The sequence below is a fragment of the Cebus imitator genome, unplaced genomic scaffold, assembly GCF_001604975.1.
Source record: "Cebus imitator isolate Cc_AM_T3 unplaced genomic scaffold, Cebus_imitator-1.0 Scaffold10, whole genome shotgun sequence".
NCBI lineage: Eukaryota > Metazoa > Chordata > Mammalia > Primates > Cebidae > Cebus > Cebus imitator.
In genome coordinates this window covers 4,335,279-4,357,003 of record NW_016107325.1, presented here as the reverse complement: position 1 = coordinate 4,357,003, position 21,725 = coordinate 4,335,279, and the positions used below count along the sequence as shown (strand labels likewise).

Sequence of the window (21,725 nt, the reverse complement as noted above, 5' to 3'; positions counted from 1 at the left end):
CCATATTAAATGCCCATCACAGTGTCTGGCAGATACACAGCACTGCAGGAAACTTACCTTGCCTGCCCAAAGAGCTTCACCTTTCTTTGTTAGAGAAGAGAAAAAGGAGAAGGAGGGAAGGTAAGAGGGTAGAGAACTTGAGAGATGAGGATGTAAAGAGTTGTTGGAGGGAACCAGAAAATAAGTAGGCAGACTCAAGTGAAATAATTGTCTAGAGGCACTGAAAAACCAGCACAAAGAGGTTTGGTCGGTTGATTTGTTTTTAGGTATTTGAACAAAGAGGTGGACAGTGGAGGTTTTTACAGCTCACTTAATTTTGCATGGTTAGGTAACTTGATGAATTAGAATATCTTAAGTGACAGAAAGTCTCCCCATTCATGTTTGTGGGAGAGGGTGAGTGGGGTGTGGGTATGGCAGGTAAGGAGAATCTGTTGAAATGTGAGACTCACCACTGAGAATAATTGTTTTACTTCTCCAATGGGAAGTGAATTATCAAATTTAAGAACAATTTCTCTGAGAGAAAATTTGCCTCCCCTCTTTCCCACATCCTTACCCTTATTATTTGGCTTTGCAAGCATACCCATGATATAGGCTTATAAATTTAGTTTATCTCTCCCTTAGCCTGGTCTTCCTTTATTATACCACTTTACTGCTTCTTTGGGGCTGAGACTCCAAAATTTGGGTCAAATGTTCTATTAAGTTAACCACTTTAGAATACCAATAACACTCCTGCAGCACTTTTCATCTTCATAGCAGTTCACAAACATCTCCTTCTTCACTAATGAAGATGAGTCGAATATCTTAGAGCATCTAAAACCAAAGCTATTTAATCATTGTCTGATGTGGGAAAGTGAGACAAAATGCAAGACCAACAAAAAAGTATATTACATTTCAAACTTGCTGATTCAAACTTTTGAAAAATTCTTTGAACATGCAGGCAGAACTCATGCCACAGAATCCTGGTTTTTGTAATGAAAGTTGCCATATGCATAATAACAACCTTGTAGGGGTGTTTTTATTTCATATTTTACAGAGTGCTTTTCAATTCATTATTTCATTTGATCTTCATGAAAATCCACAGAAAAAAAGAAATTATTGTCCACATATTTTAGACAAGGCCTATTGTGATTAATTCACATCCTCAAGTTTCCAGTTACTAAAGATTTGTGCTGGGACTAGAACCCCAAATTTCACTCTCCAAGTCAGAAGTTCTTTCCATGAGGTTTCCTACCTGTGCTGTGCAATAACTGGAGGTTTCACTGGGGCTGGAGGAATGGAGCAGGAATGTGTGTATTCCCTCCTCTTTCAACTAGAGCAGCTCCACAAATATACTTTATTTGGGGCTTTCTCATGGATTTCTCCGGTTCAGTTTTATTGCACAGAGCATGCAGCATCTCCTCTATTGTTTATGATCCAACTGGACTGTGAGCTGCATTTTGAAATTACCTGCAGGCCTGCAAAGCTCCATTCATGGCAGGGGTAGTTGTATACCATAATCTCTCCCTCTTGCCTGCCCCCAACCTTGCATCTTTAACAACTAGCTGTTCTGGGCCAGTAGAGCCATCTGATGGCCTTTGGATGCACCAACTCTTCCTTGACTTCCTTTTCTTCTATATGAGACATAGCGTGTTTCCTCTTTTACCACTGGCCATTTTTACCTTTGAGAGTTTGATGCATCACAAAGGCCCAGGAGGATCTTCCCGATCAGAACCATCTTGCCATGGTGATGCTGGTGCCTAACACACTTGTGCAGCCAAGACTGTTGAAGAAGCAAACACTCATGCACTCATTCTTCAGCAAATTATTCCATTCCTAAAGAGATGCTCTTTCTATCTTCCTTTGTCTTCTTTCTTCTCACTTGCACTCTTCATTTTCCCTCTCTTTTGTCTTTCCATGAGCATAAAACAATCAGAACATAGATGACAAGCACAATGCCAGTTACCCAGTATCTGAAAAAATTGAAGCCATTACTTCTGAAGGGAAATTAAGCAAGATAAATATTGAGTAGTGAGTGACGACATTTTTAAAAAAGCGTTCAGGTCCAGAATCATCACAAGTCTTCAGAGGCTTCATCTATAATCGCTTGCTTTTTATAAGCATGCCTTGAAAACTCATTTCTCCTTTTCATCCTTCAAAATTTAGCTAAAATGTCACTTCCTGCAAATGTTTTACTGACATCTCTGGATAGCCTCCATCACCCCTTCTGATGTCTCCTCCAGAACTTTGAACACATCTTTTACTATAGCACTTTACACATTATACTTATTACAATTGCTTGTTTGTGTGTCTGTATCTCACACTAAACCAGGAATTGGTTTTTGTTTTGCTTGGCTTCATCCTTTTCTTTAAAGCAGCTATGCAGATGTACAATTTTTTATTGTTGTTGATGAATGTGAATTTAGTTAATTAAATGATCACCCAGGATTCAAGAAAAAAAACAAGCTCATTCTTACTCATTTTAATTTCTTTTTTTGGAATAGAACTGCTTTCTGCTATTCCTCGCTGAAGTTTGAAGTGTATTTTTTGTTTTCATATGAGTTGTATAGATTTTGGTGACAAAATTTAGTTTAAGAATCTTAATTTATAAATTGTTTCTATGCAAAAATACATCTTACCTTCTAAAATGTTCAAGCATATATGAAGAAAAAAATGGGGTTTTGTCCATACCTAATCTATATACTATGAAGGTAGGAGGGAAAATCTCTGTACTTTGCTTTTCACAGAAAAGCCTTTCTCTAATTCTCTTTCTGTCTGTTCCCTGATGTCTGCCCTGTCCCTGCCCCTATAGCTTTACCTCATTCAGAGAATTTATCTCATTCTCTTCATCCTTCCAAGGTTTACAGTTTGGTTTTCTGTTGTATACTTTTTGGTCTACCTTGAATCTGTTATTCACACATTTTCCCCTGTTGAATCCTGTTGTAAAAGGGTGAGCACGATGTACTTTTCATTGTTGGTTTTTCACAATGAGATTTCCAAGTACAATGTTGAGCTATGGGGGATATTTTGATTCCCGGTAGGAACAGCTCCTAGTTCCTCATCATTTGCCATCTGAGTACAAAGCAGACAAGGTCCATATTTCAGCCTTCACACTCTCTTTTCTCTCTTTCCCATCTTCTATTCTTTTCTCCAGGGATGAAGAGAAATGACATAATCAGGTCAATAAGGCATTCTTTTTCATCTTGATTCTTCTTGTCTGGGTGCTTAATTATGGGATGTCAATTATTCAGCACTCTAAAGAGCATTCTTCTAAGCTCAAAACGTTTTAGTCATCAGATATTAAAAGTGCTTGTTTTCTGCTTTTAGGCTACAGTGGTGGCTGTGTGGCCATGCGAGGAAGGCATCCACTTGGTCGCTGGGAAGTGAAGGACTGTCGGCACTTTAAGGCAATGTCCTTGTGCAAGCAGCCAGTTGAAAATCGGGAAAAAGCAGAGCATGAAGAGAGATGGCCCTTTCACTCCTGCTATTTGCACTGGGAATCAAAGCCTGGTCTGGCCAGTTGCTTCAAGGTGATACCAAGGTTACTTGGGCATTCTTAACAGAACCAGCACCATTTTAATTTGACCCATGCAGCCCAAATTCCTTTATTCCAGGATGCTTTTTTTCCAGAACAGTGCCTGACAGATGGCAGGTGCTTAATCAATATTTGTTGCCTGCCTCTATCCTTTCAATCATATTCCAAATAATTTTTAAGTCACAAAAATTGACACATCATGGGAATATTGAAGGCTTCCCCATGAAGATTGCTATCTGTTAAACAGAAATACTGTGCACGGTATTTTGCCGGACACAATGGCTCATGCCTGTAATCCCAGTACTTTGGGAGGCCAAGGCGGGTGGATCGCTTGAGGTCAGGAGTTCCAGACCAGCCTGGCAAACATGGTGAAATCCCATCTCTACTAAAAATACAAAAGGTAGCCAGGCATGGTGGCCTATGCCTATAGTCCCAGCTACTTAGAGGGCTGAGACAGGAGAACTGTTTGAACCTGGGAGGCAGAGGCTGCACTGAGCCAAGACTGAGCCACAGCACTCCAGCCTGGGTGACACAGCGAGACTCTGTCTCAAAAGAAAAAAAAAAGGAAAGAAAAGAAATACCATGCATTAATATTAATCCCTGGAAGAAGATCACCATGCACTGGTTATCACTCTTGGGGGAGGATTCTAAACACCTGACCAGTTTCTGCATAGGTTCCTAGCGCTGGCAGGTTTTGCACAAACTTGGCTGCCAGAGTATGAATCTGGTGAGACAGAACTCCCACACAAGAATACGGGCAAAGTAACTTTATTACAGGTTGAGTACTCCTTTTCTTAAATTCTTGGAACCAGAAATGTTTTAGATTTTGGATTTAAAAAAAAAATTTTGCATTGAACTTACCAGTTGAGCATTCCAAATCCGAAAGTTCAAACTCCAAAATGTGCCAGTGAGCATTTCCTTTGAGTGTCTTGTCACTGCTCAAAAAGTTTTGGATTTTGGAGTTTGAATTTTTGGATTTGGGATGCTCAACTTTGTATTCACAGATAGGCAGCAAAAGGCAGCTGAAGCCTAGGATCCATGGTGAGTCATTCTCCAAGGCTCAGGAAAACAGCCCCAGGAAGATGGAATCTTGTCTGCACGTGCCCCAATTTGCACCACAGCCGAGGGCTCCCCAAAGCTCTCTTCTCTGCGTTTTATATCCCAGGTGTCCCTTGGATCACTGAGCTAAAGCATTGCAAGACATCCTGTTCTAGGAGGGATAAGGACAGTTCCTCCATATCTCAGGGTATTGCACTCTTGATACACTTGGCCTGAGAATTGCCAGGAAAAGGAGGAAGAGCTGGGTCAGCAAGGGTCATTTGAGGACCTGTCCTCCTGCAATATTGAAGCCTCTGTCAATAATGCTCATATACCAAGTGAAGGAGGCAGACACTCAATGGGAGTTAAATGGTATACTTTCATATTGTTTCTAAGCCAATAAATAAAGTCTTTATTATGGAATGATACAATTTTACTAATAAGAATAGCTTTTGCAGCTTGCAAGACACCCAAAGATCAAACAAATCAATGCAGTTGATTTGTATGAGTATATATAGGTGCATATATGTGTATGTGTGAGTGTATGTGTGTGGTGTGTGTGGTGTGGTGTGGTGTGTGTGTGTGTGTGTGTGTGTGTGTGTGTGAAGAAATCTCTATTTTTAAAATCAGCTTTAGGTCCTATATTTAAATTAGTTCCTATAATCTTGTCAGAAATACATTTTTTTAAATATGCTTTAAAAAAATGTTTGGTGGTTTTGTCTTGGTTTATTTTCCAAATAGGGGTTCACTAAATCTTGGGAGAAACCTCCCCAGCAGCTCTGCACAGGCAGAGCAGAACGAAGACAGACTCCATCTCCGGAACTGTTGTAGCTTGTGGATAACATGAAGCAGCTGTGAACGTGCTCAATTTAAATTGTATTCATGTATAATCCTGCATTATAGTCATAGGATAATAGGCCCAAAAGTGACCTCACCAAGTAATAAGTTAAGCTTCAGAGATGGGTAAACTGAGGCCTGTGAAATGTAGTGATTTGCCCAAGATCATGATTATTTATGGACAGAGTTGGAATAAATCCCTGGTTTTAGACTTCTGGTCCGGTGCCTTTTCTACTATATATCACCCTGATATGTCAGCAAATGCATGGTGTGTGTGATGGGTATGGTGGCAGGATTTATGAGTTTAGAGTGATTTGGGAAGAGGTTCCCAAAGGAGGCAAATTTTGACATATAATTTAAAAGATGGAAAGGTTGTGCTGTGGTCCACAGGATTTGGAAAGCTATTCATTCTGGTCTCAGCAAGTAAGAGTCTGGTGAGGGCTGGCCACAGGTGTACCTGTCTGGCAACAAAAGTTCAGGCTTAGTGCCAGGCAGTTAAAAATGAGAAGAGTTCAAAGGACTGGGATTGCAAGCCCTGTGTCTTCAGTCTTCAGTCTCTTTCCCCAATCTTAAATAAAGCCAAAAGAAGACCTTCTATTCAGCTGACTTCTTCTAGCCACTATGAAGACAGCTGAGAAGTAGCAGAGATTTTAGACACAGCTGAACCACTGCACCTGCCAGTTGAACTAAGATCCAAAGACTCTAGAAATAGAGCTACCCTAGATCCCAGGCCTCATTCCTCATTTCTTTCCCTGAGTCAGCCAGAGTAATGATCAATCCACTAATTCTAATTTGTCAGAAGGCAGCCTGGTGGGATGGAAGTTTATGGACTCTGGAAGCAAGGAGTCATAGGTCTAATCCTAGCTCTGCCAGTTTATAGCTGTGTGACCTAAAATTCTTAACCTCTCTTGGACTGACTTTATTTATCTCTTGACAAATATTTACTGTGGGACAAGTACGTGCCAGTCACAGAGGACTTAAGGTGAAAAAAATTATTCAGAAAGCTCATTTATAAAACTGAGTTTATTTGTTGTGAGGATAGAAGTAACTAATAGTTTTATGATGCCTAGGCAGTTTCTAGTTCAGTAAATGTTACTTCCTCTCACTAGATCAAGCTCTTAATAAAGAATAATGATGCTTATGTTAATATTGTTATTTTCTTGAGCAGAGTTAAACAACCTCACCTTGTCTATGACAATGTTAATTTCTTTTCTTTTACTATACAGGTATTTCATAGTGAAAAAGTTCTGATGAAAAGAACATGGAGAGAAGCTGAAGCATTTTGTGAAGAATTTGGAGCTCATCTTGCAAGCTTTGCCCATATTGAGGAAGAGAATTTTGTGAATGAGCTCTTACATTCAAAATTTAATTGGTAAATACTTGTTAATTATGAAAAAATTACAGTCAAATATTCTATCTCCCAGTAAAGCCTTCTTAGGGGTGAGCATCCCAAGTAGTTGTTTAAAATTCCAGTATTTGTGTTAAGCCCAAAGCCAAGAAAAATATATATACATATATAGTTTTACATTTATCTTGTACCAAGTTCTCATTTCATAAAACAAAGAACAAAGTGACAATTGTTTAGATATTTTAAATCTTTTCTTTGTCCTTCAAGTCAGAACTGTAGAGCTTTCCTGCCAAATTCAGAAATTATCTACCCCGGTGGTTTTCAAAGTGTTTTGGAAGGATTCCAAGAATCCTGGAACCCCAGGAGTATGAGGGCAACATAGGCAGAGCTCCTGGTTCCTTTCACGCCTCACCAGAGAGGCTCTTACCAGCTCCACTGCTAATTATTTTGTATATAATTGGAGCCTATGTAAGATATTGTTTGAAAAAAAAAAAAAAAGAGCCCCAATAATTTTTTTAAAATTCCAACCCAACCTCCTAAGTTTTCATTTAGGGAAACAAGCTTTTGCTTATCTGTATCCATCTTGCAAGTTTACAGAACCTTGAATTCAGTGGAGTTAGAAACTCACGTTTAAATTGGAAGAACTCTAAAAGGTCTTGTGCTACCTCCCACCACATACCATGGTCATCCACTGTCTGCATAATTCCTTGCAGTTTCAGAATGCTTCTTATTTGGGAGAAAGCTCATTCCATTGCTGAAGGCTGGTTTCAAAGAGCAGCTTTCTCATAAGCCAGAAACCTGCCCCCTGTCAGCTTGAGCTAGAGCAAATACAGATCAAATCTTCTCTATTTTCAAAATAATTGAAGACAGTTATCTTCTCTCCTTTCAGTGAGCTCCTCATCCCCCACTTTGGCCTCTCATTTTGGAAAGTTCTTGTTAGCCTGCATTGTGAGAGTATCCTCTGTGGAAGGGGCACAGTTACATGCATAGCTGGTTAGAGAATTCAACAGATGTGACAGACAAAACCCTGCCTCTGAGGATGTTGTGATCAGCAGACCTCCATGGCTCTGTATATGTATTTAATGAAAACAAATGTAATAACAGGCACTCTGCTTCAAGCTCTGGAAAGCTGGAGTCTCAATGAAACACTTGTCTGGATCCCAGAGAAAAATCCCATACTATTTTTTGAGGAAAATCTTGGCCTTTCCCATAAGTTTCCTTGTAGCACATTCCCATAAAAAGATTAACATGTGACATCTATCAAATTATTCATCTTCCACATCCACAAGAATGACCTTAAACCTGGGAGTTTTTGACATCTCTCCATGTGAGTTTTGTGCAGCATTCTACAGGGAAGGAAGAGGATTTTATGGTTAAATAATTTTGCAAAACAATGCACAATCTTGGAGATTTGCCATATACATTAACATCACAAAGGGTTATAGAAGGAAGCACTATCTTTGACCACAAATCCCTTTTTTTAGAACTCTTATTGGCATACCACAGAACTGCTAGTCCCTACAGGAAATGCTGATCTGAGGCCATGACTCAGGAACCTGGCTGCTCATCACACTTGGTGGGGACACCTTTTAATACAGAGCTTTCTGGCCTCACACCAGAGGTGCTGAGTCAGATTCTTTGAGTCTGCAGAAAAGCTTAAGAAGCTTCCTGGCTAATTGGATTATCAGCAAGGTGTGAGGCCGCAAATCCAAGGGATAGGTGATAGTCTCCATTGCTCAAAGTTACACTTTGCTTCATTACTTTAGCTCCCTGCAAAACATATTTGCATATTCTGCCCTTGCCTTTTAGTGAGGTTTGCCAGGTGACAACCCACACAAACTGTTTCCCAGTTTGCTCTAAGATCAAATATCACTGTCATTTCTGTTTATATAAGTTCTCACATTTGAAATGTCTAGTAGAATTTAGTGCCAAGCATCTGTCAAATCACTGAACTTCAATATCTGATCACAAAATCTATATAAAATGAGCCAGGTACAGTGGGTCACAGCACTTTGGGACACCAAGGTGGGAGGAACACTTACGGTCAGAAATTCAAGATCAGCCTAGGCAGCATAGCAAGACTCAGTTTCTACAAAAAAATTTTAAAAATAGCCAGGTGTGGTGGCCACCGCACCTGTAGTCCCAGCAAAACCTAGTTCAAAGTTTCACTGAGGTATGCTTATGTCACTGCACTCCAGCCTGGGCAACAGAGTGAGAACCGTATTTAAAGAAATATTTTTAAATTATTGGCTGGGCGCAGTGACTCACACCTGTAATCCCAGCAATTTGGAGGCCAAGGCGGATTGCTTGAGCCCAGGAATTAGAAAACAGCCTGGGCAACATGACGAAACCCCATCTCTACCAAAAAATAAAAAAATAAATAAAAAATTAGCCGGGCTTAATGGTACACACCTGTAGTCCCAGCTATTCAAAAGGCTGAAGTGGGAGTATCACTTGAGCCCAAGAAGCAGAGGTTGCAGTGAGCCAAGATTGTGCCACTATACTCCAGCCTGGGTGACAGTGAGACCCTGTCTCAAAAAAAAAATTATCAATAATTGTATATGTTTCACTTTATTCCCAGACTACCAGGGAATTCAGTAAAATCTGATGCTTCATTATAGCAAACATACCAGATCTCATAGTTATCAGGTATGGCAGGTATGCTGCTTTTCCTTTCTATTTTATTAACCAGATACACACATACACACACACACACACACACACACACACACACACACGTATACACATACATGTGTGTTTATTTAAAATTATACTATTTTAGGCAACTGATGAAGAGAAAGTAAATACCATTTCATCTTCTAGGAGCCACTATATAGCAGGAAATACAAAGAACTCTGAATTCAGTGAGGAAAGAAAAAGTTCACAACACTGGGAGAGGGACATGGATTTTCAGCCTGTGCCATGGAAATTAATGTGCTTGGCTTAAACTGAAGGTGGCCATTCTCACCTTCTCCCAACCTTAAATGTAAAGTGTCATCATGACAGTGACCAACTGGGCATCAGTGATCTCTTGGATTTCTAAGCTGCATTTGACTTTAATTTGTGTCATCCAGGTGGAGTACCTGAAATATCTGAGAAGGAATTATTCAGAATAGGCTTGCTTCTCTACACAAAGGAAAATAAAGTATCTGTCCTGATATCTGAATCATTTACATCTTTGATTCTTCAAAATTATTCTCAGAAAAATATCTTAATGAGATGGTTCATTGTACAATTAGGCTTTATTACTTGATTTTTTGAGTATTCTGTGGACACATTTGTACTCTGTCTCATAGAAGGGAAGGTGATTCTCTGGGGAGCTTCTCGCCAAATCTAAACCAATGGTAACAAATGAGGTTAATCTACCAAGGGTCAGGGTGACTTGATTTAGAATTATTTATGTTGATTAAAAAAAAAAGGCCGGGCGCAGTGGCTCAAGCCTGTAATCCCAGCACTTTGGGAGGCCGAGGGGGGTGGATCACGAGGTCAAGAGATCGAGACCATCCTGGTCAACATGGTGAAACCCCGTCTCTACTAAAAATACAAAAAATTAGCTGGGCATGATGGCACGTGCCTGTAATCCCAGCTACTCAGGAGGCTGAGACAGGAGAATTGCCTGAACCCAGGAGGCGGAGGTTGTGGTGAGCCGAGATCAGGCCATTGCACTCCAGCCTGGGTAACAAGAGCGAAACTCCGTCTCAAAAATAAATAAATAAATAACCCAAAACCTACTATGTAGGTTCAATGGGAATGATGGTGGCTAACTTTTATTCAATGGGAATGATGGTGGCTAACTTTCAGAGTAAACATGAACATTTTAAAAAAGAACAACAAATCAAAGCATAGTAAAGTAGAATAAACAGAATAGTGAAGTAGCAAACACACAGTAAAGCAGTAAAAGGTCCTCTTGACTAGAGATGTTCCAAAATTTCTTACCAATTTTCTTTTCACGTGTTCTTGTCCTTACTGAAAGGAATTGTTATTCCTGATGAGAAACTCATATTCTCAATAAAAGCTGAATTTTCCCCAGCTGTATGTCACCTGTAAGCAAACACACAAACCAAGAGAAATAGAACGTGAGGTTTATTCTTCTCTCAGTTCATGTCATAGCACAGGATTTTGCACATTAAAAATGCTCAATGCTTGTTGACTTGTTCAATCCTGCCAGTAGCATCACCTGTTTCCGGCATACATAAATATTTTAAAATATTTTTCAAACCTTTGACATAATGCTGTAAATTTGATGGGAAAGGTAAAGCTTTTGCTTCTTCTCTTCACAGGACAGAAGAAAGGCAGTTCTGGATTGGATTTAATAAAAGAAACCCACTGAATGCTGGCTCATGGGAATGGTCTGATAGAACTCCTGTAAGTCTTTTCAAACCTGGAGAAAAGGGATGGATTCAAAACAAGTGGCCCTGAAACCTCCTGGTAAACCAACCAAGAGAAGCTAGAAATGATGACCAGAGCTCCCATGACAAAACTACGCCAGACCCTGGTACCAGGAGAATTATTTTGGCAAGGTCCTGGGAAATCTTTGTAGCCACATTGTTCTGAGGCCACTGTACAATCTTAGCCTGAAAAAGTATCAAAAACCTCTGAAAAGTCTCCCCAAACCACCCTGAAAAAGAATTAAAAACCTCCAAAAAGTCTCTCCAAACCATCCTGAAAAAGAATCAAAAACCTCTTTAAAAAAGTCTCCCAAACCATCTCCCATATGAAGTGTTTCTCTGGCAGAGAAGCAGCTATTCTTTAAAATAACACAATACTCCCTTTACCCTATACCTCTCTATCCTGCATGGCACCTGATTTTCTGAGTATGGGAACCTTGCCCATGTCAAAGTGAAATGGAGACTATTTTGGAGAATGATTTTTTGTTTATTTCACTCTAAAAGGACAGTAATGCAAGCTTTAGAAATATCACCTTCTCAATCACAGCAAGTTGTTCCAGAAGAAAAAAAGTCTTCCTTTTCACTCATCCTCACACTTGCAAACTTCTGTGAAGGACAAAGAGAACTCACTATTGCATTTTTTTTTCAGGTGCAATGGGTAATTCTCACATTTTTCTCAAAATAGCAGGGATGAAACTGAAGTAATATCCCAGATTGAAGTGGGATCTATCCTAGAGCACAAGAAAAGTCACATTATTCACTTTCACCCGTGAAATGGGGAAACTCATAAGAGCCTGCAGTGAGCATTTGATGTAACTCCTGTTTACTGAGCCCTTATACTGTTCTAAGCACTGAGCTGAATGCATGCCTACATGATCTTATTTCATCCTTACAATAACTCAGTGTCATGGATATTAGAATTATTAAGTGGTTTGTCTAAAATAATACATAGGAAAGCCAGGATTTGCACACAGGTTGTCTGACTCCAAAGTCACAATGCTATAATATCTCATGGTTGGCAAAATATCAGTAGCCAAACTTTGAAGTAGTAAAGAGCAATAGAGAAAGCCCTGTACCAAGATGGTGTTCAAATTTGTGTTGAGGAAAAGGTGTATGTAAGAGAGTAGGAAGAGATTTTAAAGGTCACTCAGCCCCACTAATCTATTTTGCTGATAAAGAAATCAAGTCTCAGAAAACAGAAAAGGCATAGCAGGGTCAACTTTCCCCATAAATGGCAGCCATTACATGGAACAGCTGGGTGGTTCAAGTCAATATAGCACTTGAAAAAGAAAATGTGTTGCATAGAGGTTGAGAAGGCTTCCTTTTGATTTATTATAACAAACTCATTAGTAATTGGAGAGGAATAGACAATCTGGGTCAGAATAAATAAGATAAGGCCATAAAGCAGTAGCTGAGCTTCTCACCAATCTCTGCTGGACAAAATGAATTAAAATCACACCGTTTTCTGAACCTGAGGCTATATATATTTAAGTTAGATGAATTGTTGCATGACGGTATACATGTTTGAGGAAGAATATAAAGGATTTGAAAACATCCTTTTTTTTTTTTCTCCAAATTTTTACCCTAATTTTACTTGTGGTCCATCATTCTTCTGCGAGGTAGTCATTAAATATTTGAGAAGGTTGAGTCTTTAATACTCCTGTAATATGAATTATATGAGTTATGTGGTCACTCATGGATAGTGACCTGATAGATTCCTGATTAAAGCTAGCTATGGCTTAGAATCTAGTTATTAGAGACAAAAAGCTTAGCATATGTGCAAACTAATCAAAATCAAAGTTAATACGAAGATCTGACACACCCCTGAGTCCCTAAGAAGTTTACTCAGAATCCTAAGCTAGAAAATGTTCCCAGTTAGAAAAATGTGCAAGTTCAAACCAAAGCTTCATTTGATTTGTTCCTTCTAGAGAAAGGAGTAGCGTACTTGTTTTTTTTTAAGCATCTTTAAGAAAAACATGCTAAATATTGATTAGCTTGTTCTTCACAAATGTGAAACAACCTTCAACTAGAATGACATCTAGACATTTCTGAAGCTTCCAGTAGAAGCCTATAATGCTTACGTACAGGAATGCCCTTTTCGATCTTTGGAAACTTTGTGGGGGATCATCAGTAAGGAATAATGAACTTTATCTGCTGCAGGTTGTCTCTTCATTTTTAGACAATAATTATTTTGGAGAAGATGCGAGAAACTGTGCTGTTTATAAGGCAAACAAAACACTGTTGCCCTTACATTGTGGTTCCAAACGTGAATGGATATGCAAAATCCCAAGAGGTAAAAATAGTAATAAGATCTTTGCTATATGTTTGATTTCTAATAATCTCTAGTACTTTCCCAAGTAAAGGATTACAGAGAAGTAAAATTTAAGCACCCCAAACCACCATATCAACAACCTGCATGATAAACCCAATTGCACTATTTTAGCAAAAAATATTTCTATAGGAAATGAGAGAAAGCAATACCAATGCAATATGCCAAGTTAGTTCATTGGGAACTAAAGTAACCAGCTAATATTGCAGAATATTTATAGTGCAAGTACAGTCTGGGAGAAATGTCACTTTGACATTACAAAGCAAACGGGATACTTGTAAAATGAGTAAGTGAAAGCACCTAGTACAGCGTATGACACACAGTGGGCCCTCAGCAAGTGCTCATGCCCTTCCTTCTTTAATCAGAAGCCTCTCTGGAGCCTCCTCTTCAAGTATGAGAATTCACCACATATTCCAAACAGCACAATGTACCTGTTTTAAAATGATATTTTAAAAGATGAAGGACAAAACAGTGTGTTTAGAGCTGAAGTAATTCACAGACAATGCACTTGAGATGCAAGATCAGTCAAAGTGATTTGCTTTCACTTTGCAGATGTGAAACCCAAGATTCCATTCTGGTACCAGTATGGTAAGAACTACCCTTGCAGTTCTTGAATTTCTAATTATTAATATATACCTTACAAGTGCTCCTATATACCATGTGTTGTTACATTTCTCAAATCGAGCCTCTCTTTTCTTGTGTCAACCTAGAGCTAATTTGTTTGAATTAATAATTAATAAATGTAGCCATTAAATATGATTAAGGACTAGTATCTTCAATCATTTTTATGACGTGTGATTTTATAATACGTATCTATCCCTGAGCTTTTAATACTAGTGAAGGTATCTTGTAAGAGACAGACCAAGGAAAGTAAGCAAGTTATATATCTATTTATGTGCATATGTGTCTGTGTGTGTGTCTGTGTGTGATGTGTGCGTGTTCAAATTCATGAGTGTGTATATATATAATTTTTTTTAATGCTGAGTGACCAAATCAATAATTTGCGGTCAATCTTAGCATACCTATTTAAATCTGCACTCTTTCAATCAATTTGGCATTATTTTCACTGTTTCTTTTTCTTTCAGATGTACCCTGGCTCTTTCATCAGAATGCAGAATACTTTTTTCATAACTTTGCCTCAGAATGGTCTAACTTCGAGTTTGTCTGTAGCTGGCTACACAGTGATCTTCTGACAATTCATTCTGCACAGGAGCAAGAATTCATCCACAGCAAAATAAAAGCGGTACTTGAACATAACTCACCATAAAAAATTCAAAGTTTAGCACCTTCTTTTGTCCTAAAAGAACAAAAGAAGTTTATTTGAGGGGGGTGGGGGGTGGGGAGGGATAGTTTTTTTTATTTCACTTCAGACATTTATTTAAATTTCAGTAAAAACCATAGATCTTTGAGAGTTGTTTTTCTTCCTGTTATAGAGATTAAGAGAAAATCATGGAGATACATGTTTACTGTACTGCTCTGTCATTTCACTTCTTTTCATTCTTTGTTAGCAGTAATGGTGAGTAAGTCGAGATTGTTTCATGAGGTTCATTCAAGCATTCAACACATATTTATTAAGACCTTTCTAGGAATTAGGGTTCTGGCAGTGATTAAAACAGACACAAATTCCTCTATCTTCATGGAGTTTATATTCTTGTCTGGGAAGAAAGACCATAATCAATACAAGTAAATAGAATTATATAGTACATTAGGAAAAAATAAGTGGATAAATGCCACAGAGGAAAATTAAGCTCAAATAAGGGATGAGGAATACTTGGGAGGTGCCTGGCAGTTTTAAAGTTTCAAATCTTACAAAAGTACATTATTCTTAAGTTTGTAAAGACCAATATACAGAAAATAGTAAGGAGTAGTTTTCTGTTTCAACTTAAGGTAAAGAAAGGCTACTTAATTCCTTGCAGAACTAGGCTAGTAAGAAAGAAACATTCAAGACCTATTGAATAGTAAAATAAACTAGCAAAGATAGCATATTTTTCAGTGTGTTCCTTCAATAAGCATTTATTATCAAGTATGTGTCAGGCACTGGAATATTTGTCAAAGATGGAAAAATGTATGAGATGCAAATCTCTGTTTTCAAAAAGGCTGGATATATATACTTTAAAACCTCATGTTGTACACAATAAATACATACAATTTTATGTCAATTTTTAAAATATAAATTAAATTTAAAAAGATAAAGAAAGTGGAAGTGATATGATATAGTAAGTGAAAAGGGCACATGTACAAATTACAGTGGGGCCATGAAGGAGGGAAATCCTCACTTCCAACTTTCCCCTGGAAACCTCTGAAAGCAAGAAAAAGCCATTTTCTTTTCCTATAATTTAATCACATTTCAGAATCTTCAGTAATCCTTTCTAGCTCTATCATCTTTTTATATCTTTGTAAGTTTACCAGAAAATGAGGCCCTGTATTAAAGCATCCTAGCCTTGAAAAAGAAATGTCTTTCCTCACAGTTCATGGGGATTTAGTGTCTCTGTATCCTGTCTGTTGCACATACAGCCCACAAGGTACAAGCAAGTCGTGACTCCTATCATATACTGATGGAAAAGCCAAGAAGAAAAGAAGTTAGGTAACAATCACATGGTCTCACAAACACTAAGTGGCAGAACAACCGTTAGATCTGGAATGTTCCCCACCATAAATGTATACACTATTTTGTCACCTTTCCACTCTTACAAATGGAACACTCGAGCCAAAACCATAATGTTCAATATGAGCATGTTCAATTGTATACCACGATGTCGGAAATTATCCTGAGTAGCTGGAATTACAGGCGTGTGCCACCATGCCTGGGTAATTTTGTATTTTTAGTAGAGATGAGGTTTCTCCATGTTGGTCAGGCTGGTCTCAAACTCTTGACCTCAGGTGATCCACCCACCTCACCCTCCCAAAGTGCTGGGATTACAGGTGTGAGCCACCTCACCAGACCAAAAACACATATTTCTTTAGCCAGATACCATACCCCTTACCTCAGAAGGCAATAACAAGAGACCAGATGAATGGTTGAAAACTAATCCATAGGCACGCAAAGTACACATCCCAAAAAGAATTGATATTTGGCCATACTTACCATAACTGTGTCAGGTACTGTGAGTACTAAAATGTAATTTTTCCAAGAACCCTCTGTGGGAAGTCTATTATTGGTGCATTTTACAAGTGAGGAGGCTAAGACTTCAAAGAGGTTAAGCAACTTGGTTACACAGCAGCTAAATGATGGAATTTGGAAAGAAACCCAGGCCATCTTACTTATCTAGTCTTTTTTTTTTTTTTTTTTTTTTTGGTAGAGACAGGGTATTCCTATGTTAATGACTAGATTCCTATGTTATCTAGTCATTTAAAAACCCTACTTGGTGCTTCCTGTGACAATGGAACAGCTGTATCAGGGCATGTAAGAGCATGATGTCTTCATGACATCAAACTGCTACTCCCAAAATCCTCCCCAAAAGATGGCTGCCAGCTCTGTCTCAGACATGAACAATGAAGGGCTTCTTTGATCTTTCCAGCAGAGCTAAGCTCTGTTGGAAACTTCTGTAGATCTTCTGTCTTCACCTTTCCTCTTAATTCATCTCCTAATCTTTGGAAATTGAGAAGCCAGTGGGGCTGGTAGAGTTAATGGCGCCCATAGAAGGGAAGGGTGAAACCCCACAGGCTGAGCCGTTTGAGTCATCATAGCCACCCCCATGATTTAATTGAGGATTCTGATCTCAAATCAGACAAACGTTATGGTGCCCTATATGGCAAAATTGTCACCCAGCCTATGGCCATGTTGATGTAGAATGCCCTGTCAGTTTCATGGGTAAGCTGCTGACTGATCTCCCCACGGCGCTACAAAAGAAAATTATGGGAAGGTATAGGATTTAACTACTGAGAACAGGGCCAGGAGACTGTCTTAGTTTTTTCAGGCTGCTGTAAGAAAACACTATAGACTACACAGTTTACAAATGACAGAAAATTATTGCTTACAGTTCTGGAGGCTGGAAACCCCAAGACCCAGGCATTGGCAGATTTGATGTTTGGTGAATGCCCACTTCCTGGTTCATATGTATCCTTACATAGTGGAAGAGGCAAAGGAGCTCTTCAGGGGCCCCTCTTAAGGGTGCTAATCCCATTCATGAGCCCTTCCCAACCCTCATGAACTTATCACCTGCCAAAGGCCTTACCTTGTAATATATCACCTTGGGAGTTAGTATTTCAATATTTAAATTTAAGGGGCCACAAACATTTAGTCTATAGCAGGGGCCAAAGGAAAACAGTGTCAGATTAGAAAGAAGAAAGCTGTTGCTTCCCAAGAAATTCTTATTTCTGCATAATTTGTGCCTACCTTGGGCACTTGTTGGTGGTGGTGATAGTGGTGTTCATTGTAACCATGCACATTTCGTAAGTAAGAAACCCCATACCTAAGAATGTACTACTGGAATGGGTCAATCAATCCAAAAATTATTTCATTCCAGGATGAGGAGCAAGATGTGTAGAGGTCATTCCACTCACTTTTGTCTCACATCTCTCTTATAAATGTAGGAAGAGTACAAATAAGTAATTTAATATTTTTTAAAATTGAATGTGTTTTGTATAGCTCCCCTAAGAAGAGCAGTGACTACAATTGTGAAAAACAAAAACATTTAGTTGCAATGTCAAGAAAATTAATTATGAACAAGAAAACTAGATATGGTTTTAAAAATCTGATGCAAATAAAAATCTTAATAAAATATTTCCATCTTGGAAAAAGAATGTCAATGTTTTCTCTCTCACTCTTTGAGTAAAAGAAGACCATAAAGCATGATCAGAGTAAATTTATTTTTTGAGCCATCTTGATAATCACATTAATGCTGAAGAAATGCTGCAAGCATTTTAGGAGTTGTTTGACACAAACTACTAGCTAATTAGTCCACTTGCCTGACATTTTTACACTGTTATGCAGTATTATCATTTTGAAATGGCAATTACCATTATTATTAAATTTTTATTTCTAAATGCTTTTTAAAATACATATCAAATCTATTAGTCTTCCTCCAAAATATCATTTTGTCATTCTTAATGGGAAAATTTTAAAAGGTGACAGGTTGTTCTTCCTTATATTGCTTTATGGATTAATATATTGACTGTCACTGGGGCGTTTTGTTTGTTTTTGGTAAATGCTGTTTCCATATGACGCTAACTATAATGGCTATTTGTATATACCAAAACGTAGTTGATGTTATAAATGCATGTTCATATGACATTTTGTAAGCCCTGAACTTAGTTCTCTGTCACAGTTCTTTATGCAAATACATATTAATAAGTCTTTCTTTTGCCTTCCTAAGCTAAAATTTCAAACATCCACTTTTCATATTGGATGTTTCATTCTGGGTATCTTCTAGCTTGTCCTATGAAGTTCAGTTCTGTGCCATATCACAACAGGTTGTGATGTGTCACGTGGAGATTACCATGCCATAATTGAGGTGGTAATAAATATGCCACTTAACATGCAGCGGTTATAATTTCTCTTTAGAGGTCCTTAATTGGGGCAGCGAACAATCCAGGTCATGATTTTCAGTCCTGTAGCACATGAAATCTCTTTAGATTGAATGAAACTGTTGTGGTTCCCCCACTGAGTTCACAACGAGTCTCAATGGACCCATTCCAAAGTCTGACATTGGGAATCTGAATTCAGCATGTAAGAACACGTCCACAAAACAACACCTCGGGGATCCAAAATTGCAGTTGTTCCATCTTGAATTATTCTCAAATTGTGGATATGACAGCCATACTGTTTACAGAATAAAAATACCTGTTTATAAATTAGATCGTTAAAGGGCTATTGAGTTCTGTTGTATGGAGAGCTAAAATTATTATGGAAAAATAATGTATAGTAAAATTTCTTCCCCAGTCTTTACAGAAGAAATGAGAGTACAAATTTAAATATATAATGCCTTCAAATTAACAGGATTTTAGCATATAAAAATTAAGTTACAGTTCAACACACACACACACACACACACACACACACACACACCATTAAGTATACTGATTTACACGTCTTAGAAAAATCCTTACTGCCTCTTTCTCTTTCATAGTTAAAGAGGGAATTGCAACTTCCTGGGTCATAAGTCAGTACTACATCTGCCTTAATTGTGTGTGTGTGTGTGTGTGTGTGTGTGTGTGCATGTGTTCACATACATGCACATGGTGATTTAATTTTACACTTTATTGTACTTAGGTCCAAATGATTAATAATGCTGTAACATTAATAAAATATAAAAGGATAATTTTCTTTTTTGTTGTTGTTGCTCTATTTACTTACTAAATTTTACTATCTTTATTCTGAACACCACAACATTACTCATACAACCTTAGATTAAGTGGGCTTTTTTGTTGGTGGTAACTATATTACTCTGTTAACATAGAATTTATAATCTAAAATTCCAATTTTTTGTTATAGAGTTTCAAGTTATGTTAAGAAGTACATATTTTGAAATGTGTTCCTGATGATACATATAAATCTTGTTCCCTTTTTTAATTATACTTTAAGTTCTGGGGTACATGTGCAGAATGTGCAGGTTTGTTACATAGGTATACACGTTCCATGTATGCCCTCCCTGTGTCCATGTGTTCTCATTGTTCAACTCCTACTTATGAGTGAGAACATGCAGTGTTTGGTTTTTTATTCCTGTATTAGTCCAAGAATGATGGCTTCCAGCTTCATCCAAGTCTCTGCTAAGGACACGAACTCGTCAAAAGGATAATTTTCTAGTTGTCAAACACTGGGCATTCTGTAGTATCCTTTAGTCCTATACTGTGTCTCTCTATGTAGATGCGGAGGAATGCTTACACTGTTTAAAGCTTAACAATCAGGCTAATACCTAAAATTCAGTATTTTTATACTAATCATGCCTTCATATCTTGAATTGTTTTCAATTACATGTGACATATGCAATGAATTATAAATCACTGAGAGGGTAAGTCACTGAGAGGATAAGTCAATAAATTTTTGTCAGGAAATTAATTTTCTATTTTAATTTATAATATTACTTTAAAAATCCTTATAGAGTTAGAAAAAATAATTTTCAAGTTGTATGAAACTAGAATTATTTTCCATGCTTGATTCCAGTTTTTCTTCATAATGAGGAGGAAATATTTTAGAATAATGAAGTTTCATGTTTTCTTGTGATACTAGGCCTTAGTATACTCTTCCTTAGAAAATTGGGTAAAATAATGAAGAATAGAAAGCTATTAACAGCAACCCCATTAATCTTAATAGCAAAAAAAGGAAAACAAGTGGAATAAATGCTGACTTTTTTCTCTTTCTTTTAATAGCTATCAAAGTATGCTACAAGTTGGTGGATTGGATTTCAAGAAGAAAGAGTCAATGATGAATTTCGGTATGAACCTAGATTCATTTGCATTTAATTTTATTTGACGGGTTTTATTTGCAGAATGATTGGATTTGATTTTAGCGATCAATTTCAAACATTATATTTAACTTATAAAATTGTTTCTCTAACCAAACATGAGTTTTTTTTTAAGTATACACTCATGAAACCATCACCACAATCTAGCCATAAACATATCCCTCACTTCCAAAAGCTTCCTCCTGCCCTATTCATTTATTTATTATTTATTCACTCATTCATTCATTTTTGTGATGAGAACACTTAACATAAAATTTACCCTCTTACCTGGGCAAGATGGCTCACACCTGTAATCCCAGCACTTTGGGAGGCCGAGGCAGATGGATCACCTGAGGTCAGGAGTTCAAGACCAGCCTGGCCAACATGGAGAAACCCCATCTCTACTAAAAATACAAAAATTAGCCAGGCATGATGGTGCACACCTGTAGTCCCAGCTACTTTGGGGGTTAAGGCAGGAGAATCACTTGCACCTGGGAGGTAGAGGATGCAGTGAACCAAGATCGTGTCACTGCACTCCAGTGTGGGTGACAGAGCAAGAATCCATCTCAGAGATCGATCCAAGATGGCCATTTAAGAACAGCTCAGGATGGCAGGTCCCAGTGAAAGCGCAGAGGCCACTGCAGGTGATGCCCAGGCAAGCAGGGCCTGGAGTGGACCTCGGCAGACCTACAGCAGAGGGACCAGACTGTTAGAAGGACACCTAAGAAACAGAAATAACTTCATCATCAATAAACTGGACGTCCACTCAGAGACCCAATCTGAAAGCCAGCAACTACAAAGACGACAGATGGATAAATCCATAAAGATGGGAAGACACTAGCACAAAAAGGATGAAAACACCCAAAACCAGAACGCCTCTCCTCCTACAAGG

General features: G+C 38.1%; 1 protein-coding gene across 2 annotated transcripts in view; it reads left to right on the top strand.

Annotated features, from left to right (window-relative positions):
- PLA2R1 (phospholipase A2 receptor 1) overlaps positions 1–21,725 on the top strand; it is a 144,810-nt gene that overhangs the window by 74,447 nt on the left and 48,638 nt on the right. For both annotated transcript variants that reach the window (XR_005203317.1, XM_017547637.2), the window contains exons 12-18: positions 3,304–3,506; positions 6,613–6,758; positions 11,015–11,099; positions 13,283–13,415; positions 14,004–14,039; positions 14,537–14,694; positions 20,760–20,824. Coding sequence is in view for 1 of the 2 variants with exons in the window: in XM_017547637.2 (XP_017403126.1) it covers positions 3,304–3,506; positions 6,613–6,758; positions 11,015–11,099; positions 13,283–13,415; positions 14,004–14,039; positions 14,537–14,694; positions 20,760–20,824 (826 nt within the window). In the remaining variant the exon portion in view is untranslated. The remainder of the gene's footprint in view (positions 1–3,303; positions 3,507–6,612; positions 6,759–11,014; positions 11,100–13,282; positions 13,416–14,003; positions 14,040–14,536; positions 14,695–20,759; positions 20,825–21,725) is intronic.